The sequence below is a fragment of the Oryzias melastigma genome, linkage group LG15 (assembly GCF_002922805.2).
Source record: "Oryzias melastigma strain HK-1 linkage group LG15, ASM292280v2, whole genome shotgun sequence".
NCBI classification, from domain to species: domain Eukaryota; kingdom Metazoa; phylum Chordata; class Actinopteri; order Beloniformes; family Adrianichthyidae; genus Oryzias; species Oryzias melastigma.
In genome coordinates this window covers 21,576,926-21,583,860 of record NC_050526.1, presented here as the reverse complement: position 1 = coordinate 21,583,860, position 6,935 = coordinate 21,576,926, and the positions used below count along the sequence as shown (strand labels likewise).

General features: G+C 36.0%; 1 protein-coding gene across 1 annotated transcript; it reads right to left on the bottom strand.

Annotated features, from left to right (window-relative positions):
- Positions 1-1,553: 1,553 nt before the first annotated feature.
- On the bottom strand, positions 1,554-6,730 carry mat1a (methionine adenosyltransferase I, alpha). The gene is made up of 10 exons (XM_024297974.2): positions 6,518-6,730; positions 5,733-5,810; positions 5,533-5,655; positions 5,352-5,464; positions 4,547-4,690; positions 4,041-4,166; positions 3,878-3,970; positions 3,616-3,798; positions 3,399-3,532; positions 1,554-2,336 (listed from the first exon to the last, which is right to left on the bottom strand). The coding sequence occupies exons 1-10, from the start codon at positions 6,582-6,584 to the stop codon at positions 2,234-2,236; spliced, it is 1,164 nt and encodes a 387-aa protein (XP_024153742.1). The 5' UTR covers positions 6,585-6,730; the 3' UTR covers positions 1,554-2,233.
- Positions 6,731-6,935: the final 205 nt, after the last annotated feature.

The following is a 6,935-nucleotide window of genomic DNA, read 5'->3' as shown; positions in this document are numbered from 1 at the left end:
ATGCTGTAAGCAAATACTGAAATATAAAAAGCCTATAAGATATTAAATAAATGTTCAAATTGAAAGGGTCATTGTATTTTTCTACATTGATAAATTATTAAATCAATGTTTTGTCGATATAAGGTTTTGAATTAAACATTTTCTTGCTTCATATTTTTGTAAATATTTAACATTTTAAGTATAAATTGTAATATTTTTGTTTATTTATAGTGAACTGAACAATTATATATGATATAAATAGGACGTTAGCTCTTCAAAAGTGTGAAAAATACATTTTCATGAAAAGAGTAAAACTATACAAATCTTAAAAAAGGGAACAAGATTAAAATAACTACATTTGGCAGAAAAATAAATGTTTTTTCCACTTAATTTGCTATTTTAAAGTGTAATTTTTTTTTTTAAATTTAATATTTTTTAAATACTTTTAAAATATTTTTTTTTTAGTAACTGGTTACATTTGTTGTGTTTAAAATGTATTTTTGCTTTAACAGACAATTTTTATAGTTTTAACCTAAACATATTTACTATATATTTTTTTTAAATAAATACAAATAATATCAGTAGGTTTAAAAGTTTGTTTTAACCATAAGTAATAATGTTGTTTTTTTCTTAAAAAAAAACAAAGAACTAAAGTACAAAATAGACACAAATTGAGACAAAATATGTAGATTGGAAATATTAGCCTAGAAAACACAAGTTAATAAAACTGACAGTAAAGTTAATACAAAGAGTTACATATTCTGTTGTGTTTTTTATTGTTTAATTATTTACATTTCCTCTGCAACAAGTTTGCCAAAAACTGATAGCAATTACAAAAGCACTTAAAGGCAAAGAAGAAAGCAGCTGCTCCTGTTAAAACGACATTAGAAATGCTTCATAGAGAGAAAACACAATTAAAGCAACGTCTTTAAGCAGCGTCTTCTCACTCTTGGCTGGGGTGTGTGTTCGGGCTCATGGGGATGGTCCTGCTTGTCCTCTGGCCTACCTTGTTCCGTGTCCCCTGAGCTCCCTAGCTTTGTGTGCCCAGTTGGGTGCACTGGGCCGGGGGGCTGGGGGCTTGGGCTGGAGGGTGCGGGGGATGAGCGGGACGTCCTCATGTTGCCTAGATGCTGACACTCCAGCCAATAGGAGGACAGGGTGGACAGCGCCTTCAGGTTATTCCGTTGTGATCTGCTTGCTTTTCTATTTTATCTGTTTGTTTCTGTTTTTATAATTATGAGGGGCTTATCTTATTATATTATTGCATGTGTGGGGTATAGTTTTTCTTGTATTTTTATTTGTTTTATGTACAGCACTTTGAGCTGTTTTTTTTAACTGGAAAGGTGCTATAGAAATAAAATTAATTTGAATTTGAATTTGAATTTAAAGAGCTTTAAATTACACACAATTTAAAATGACATTTTCTTAACGCCCTTTAAGCAAAACCCTGAACTGGACAACAGCTGTTTTTAGATATAACAAATATGAATAATAAATGAGACACAGGTCAGAATTGTGGTAAAATAAACAATACTTTAACTTCCCTGTGAAGTGAAGAAGGATTGACTTTTTTCTTTTTTTGTTCCAAATTATCCACCGATGGAGATCTGCATAAATAAAAGCAACTTCGGTTTAATCCAAAAGACTTCTTTGGAAATATCGGTTCACAGACTGCATGAAGGTATAAGTGTAGCAAGAAATGCTTGAAAGTTTGATGATAAAAACAAAATAAATGTGATTCTATTTTACATGTTTACATTTGGCTGATTGTAACTTTTTACACCAAAGAAAACCAAGCTCCTCTCTGTTTTATTGACTGTACTGGTAATAGAAGAGCTACTTTACAACATCAGATTCCTCCAAAAATTGTTTTTTATCTGCCCCAAAAAGATAAAATTGTCTTTTATATTTTAAATTTGGAAAGCAGCATCTTTTCACAATAAATGTTAGCATCTCTAACTAAATCTCTATTTTTGTCTTTAAAAAATATATTTTTTTGGACGTTTGACCCATTTTATTTGGATTTAACATTCTTAAAAATAGATAATTTTCTTAATAAAGAACCAACATGTTTGGCTTTCTAAGAGGAATCTTCCGTCTCATTCTCAGTAGCTTCAACCACTCTGACTTCACATTTTAAAACTGAACTTAATTGTTTCTTTTTTGTTCAAAATATCTCAATTGGTTGATGAGCAATAAGTTATGACCAGCAAAGAGGGGGCTCGTTCATGGATTCAGGTGGATTCATGGAGGCTCAGAACACCAGCTTCTTAGGGACCTCCCAAGAAAACTCTGAGCGTCCAAAGTGGCCGTAAGCAGCCGTCTGCTGATAGATCGGCCTCTTCAGCTGCAGATCCCTGCAGAGAAATACAGCAAATGACAGAATAAGAGACAAATTTGGAAGAAAATTACAGTCCTGTTGATAAAAAACAGTATAATCAGAAAATGATTTTATTTTAAATACTTTTTTTGATGCCACCAAGTGATAGAATCCAGAAAGTGCAGGAGTTTAAGCTCCAACATTGTTGTTATGGATTTTCTATTCAACCGGTTTTATTTGTAAAAGTTATTGATAGTAATTTTCAAATAGAACAACAAAAAAGGGATTTTTTTAAAGTTGAATTAATCTCCCTTTCCATAAAAAAAGTCGTAATTATCTGTGAGAAAGTTATTCAAAAAGAACAAAAGTCCAATATTTTATCCTGATTAAATAAAAAACATATATGATGTAAAGGGAATAAGTGTAAAAAAAATGGAAGGTGGAAAACAAAATCTGGATTTACCTGAATAAGTAAAAAATAGACATTACTATATGGGGTCAAATTAGGATCAGCTTAAAGTGAACAAAAAAACAGATTTGATAAACAGGTATTGTAAATTTAAAAAATTGAAAAATTTGAAAGTAGTTTTAAATTCGAAAATGCATATTGAAAACTTGAAGTGGTTGTTGAAAATTAAAAAAACAAAAACAAAACTGAATGTTTAAAAAAATAATATTGAAAACTTGAAAAAAATATTGAAATTTTAAAGAAAAATGTAAGTTTTAAAAGTGAAAAATAAAATTGAAAATTTTGAAAATAAACTTGTAAATAATCTCCCTTGTAAAATTAGGATCAGCTCAGCAGCGAAAACTCATAAAATCTGAATTGAAACTGAAAACAGAGAACTGAAAGCAAACAATGAAAAACAAAAAAATTAATTTAATTTAAAGTACAAAAAAAACATATTTTTTTTAAAAATTGGAAACAGTTTTATTTTTTAAGTTTCAAATTTACATTTTTTTTTATTTTCAATAATTTTCGAGTTTAAAACTGCTTTCAAATTTTTAATTTTTCTTCCCAAATTTCCAATGTTTGTCAAATTTTCAATCTAGTTTCTCATTGACTTTAAACTGGTCCTGATTTGATCCATATACTGACCTGACAATGACTCCTGGTCGTAGATCAAAGTTCTCGTTAACAATCTTCAGCAGCTCAGACTCTGTTTTCTTGGATGATCCATACGTGAACAAGGAAATGGACAGCGGCTGAGCCACTCCAATAGCATAAGACACCTATAGAATATGAAAACACATATATATTGTAAGAATCACTTCTACTTTCTGCTTGGATTATCGCACTAAAGTGTGAATCTGACCTGCACCAGAACTCTTCTGCACAGTTCGGCTTTGACCAGAGACTTGGCCACCCAGCGAGCGGCGTACGCCGCGGACCGGTCCACCTTTGAGAAGTCTTTACCAGAAAAAGCTCCTCCGCCGTGAGCTCCCCAACCTCCATATGTGTCCACGATGATCTTCCTGCCCGTTACGCCAGCATCACCCTGACACCCACGACAGTTTTAGTGGTCATTCCTCTTAGCTGCTATTTTTACAAATGAAGAATAAAGATTGTGGGTAAACCTGAGGTCCTCCGATGACGAACCGGCCGCTCGGCTGGAGGTGGTAGATGGTTTTATCATCCAGATATTTTGCAGGAACCACAGCTTTGATCACCTGACAGACACAAGAAGTCATTAGAATCAGGAGTGTTGGAACTTATATTCTTTTTTACTTAAGTGAGCACCTTTTCCTTCAGGGCTCTCTGCTGCTCCTCCAGGGTGACTCCGTCATCGTGCTGCACGGAGATCACAATGGTGTGAACTCTCTTGGGAATCACGGCTCCATCCTTCTGCTCATAGTGCACCGTCACCTGAGGGACAAACACTCGACAAGGTCTATCAAGGTGGTCAAAAAATGGGTTTGTTTTTGGTTTTAGTGAAATTTTATAAAAGCTGTAAACATTAGAAATGAAATACATTTAAAAAAATCTATAAATTCTTTCACTAAAAATAATTTGAGAATTGATTTTTGAAAGAAATCCTGCTAAATACAGTAATAATCTGTGTAGATTTTTTGTAAATCTACATTTTTTTAATTAAAAAGTAAGAAGTTTAGGCTGACTACCTTAAAAAAACTTTGCTCTTTTAGGCTTTTACATCCAAAATTCTGAGCTGGTACCCATTAAAAAACAGCTCAAATCCACAGAAAGAGGACTTTCACACAGTTTGAGGTTTTTGCGTTTTGCGTCACCTGTGTTTTGGAGTCGGGGCGGAGCCAGGGCACCGTACCATTGCGCCTCAGCTCGGCCATCTTGGAGTTGAGTTTGTGAGCTAAGACGATGGTCAGGGGCATGCACTCCTCGGTTTCATCTGTGGCGTAGCCAAACATCAGACCCTGTAAAAAAAGAAAACGGAATGTTTGTAGAAACAAGTGAAAAGCAGCTTTTGCTAAAACATTATTTACAGATTAAAGTGTGTGTATTAACATAAAAAAGTATATTATTTTCCTTTTGAAGCTAAATTTATGAATGTGAATGTGTTTATTTTCCTGCTACGAACTGGTGACTTGTCTAGTGTGTACGTTGGTTTTTCCAAACACTAGTTGGGATAGGCCCCAGCAACCCAAAAATTGATGGATGGATTTTTATCTTTTTTTTAAGCAAATAATTGAAAATAATGACAAAAACAGAGTTAAAATATAAAGAAATGTAAAAAATGTTAACTCATAAAGACCCAGACCCATTTTTCCTTAAACATAAAATTATGCCACAAACCAAGTTGACCATAGAAACCATTTCAGATATTTTTCTGTTACACTGATGTCACTGTGGTTCCTATGGGTTAAAAAAGGTTGAAACAGGATTTTAAGGCAGAATTTCTGTTCAGAACATTTTGTTCTTTTTTTACTTTAATAAACTGAAGCAAATGAACATTTTTCTCTTTAAGTTTGGAGTTTTCTAAAAGCTTTGTCCATTTTTCTTCACAATAAACGTGTTTATGACGAGTCAAACGGAGGCTACATTTTACCCTCCAGGGTCAACAACCCAAATCCCCACCTGATCTCCCGCTCCAATGTCCTCCTCTTGTCTGTCGACATGGACACCCTGAGCAATGTCCGGACTCTGCTGCTCCAGAGCCACCAACACGTTACACGTTTTATAGTCAAATCCTGGAGCGAAAACAGCAAAAGTCAGCGTTGATGACACACAAACACACTCTGCTTCACATTCCTCCCACCTTTCTCAGAGTTGTCGTAGCCGATGTGTTTGATGGTGTCCCTCACCACCTTCTGATAGTCCACGTTGGCCCGGGATGTGATCTCGCCACAGAGCAACACCATGCCAGTCTTACACACAGTTTCTGTTGACACAAAGGTGTTGTCGTCCGTTAAAAAAAAAAAAAAAAAAAAACACAACTTATGTGAAAGCTTCACTCACCACAGGCCACTTTGGCGTCGGGGTCCTGCTTCAGGTGTGCATCCAGGACTGCATCACTGATCTGGTCACAAATCTTATCTGTGGAGAAAAAAAATACACAATTGCTGTTACACGTAGATTTATGGACTTGATATTTACTTGTACCATCAAAAACACAAGCCTGGTTGTTACTACGTGTTATATTCAGTGTGCTTCCTGAGAGCACAAAGCCACTCAGGCCGCCCCATTCACTGGTCTTTGTCCTCACACTGAAGCAACCCAACAGACAGGTTACATCAGAAACAACCTGCACATTGAACATCTGGCTCAGCATGTGAGCAAGATCATTTTAACGTTTTTTTTTTCATTTGCTTGAACAGACTTCAAGTTGGTGGGAACAGGCCAGACCTCGAGGCGTCTTATCGTACCCCAGAGTTTTTTAGCTTCCACCAAGGTCAGCCAATTAATGTAATCGATTAATGTAGTACGAGGCTCGACGCAGAACTCCACCGACTGATAATCGATTCTGCACGGGAGACTTTACAAGATTACATATTTGTAAAAGGATTACAACACATTGACAGGGTGCAACAAGGTGCATCTGGATGCAGCAGAGTAAAGGACAGAGTACACGTTTATCATTGGGTTATGAGTTAAACAAGTTTCCTGTACAAGATGTCACTCTATCTTTTCATTGTGCAACTTTTACACTTTCAAGAGTTCATTAAATAGTCATTTTGAAAAGTTTAAATTTACGGTTACTGTCAGTTTTAGTGTGTGGACAGGTGTTTGTACTGGATACTCACCTGGGTGTCCCTCTCCGACGGACTCTGAGGTGAACATGAAGGAGTTGTCATCCATTATATCTGACATTTTTCCCGGTGTTGCTTAGTTTTATGACTCCACGTGCGAACAGTCCAGCGGGACGTCCTGCTGCCCTTTGTATTCCTGATCCTCCTGAGGGAACGAAGAGCTGACAGCTGTGCAGCTGCAAAGTCACCAAACTCCACGTCTGGACCCACATGGCTCAATTTATATGGAGAGGGGGGACACGCACACACACATGCACAAACACACACACACACACGTGGATCTGTGGGACAGTCCATTTTAGAGGGGAGTGAATAATGAGTGGGAGTTTCAGCTCTTGTTAACCCCTTGTGTGCGGCAGGATTCGTGAGCTCTGAGCTGGCAGTTGTCACCTGCTTTGGCGGCTTTGCTTTA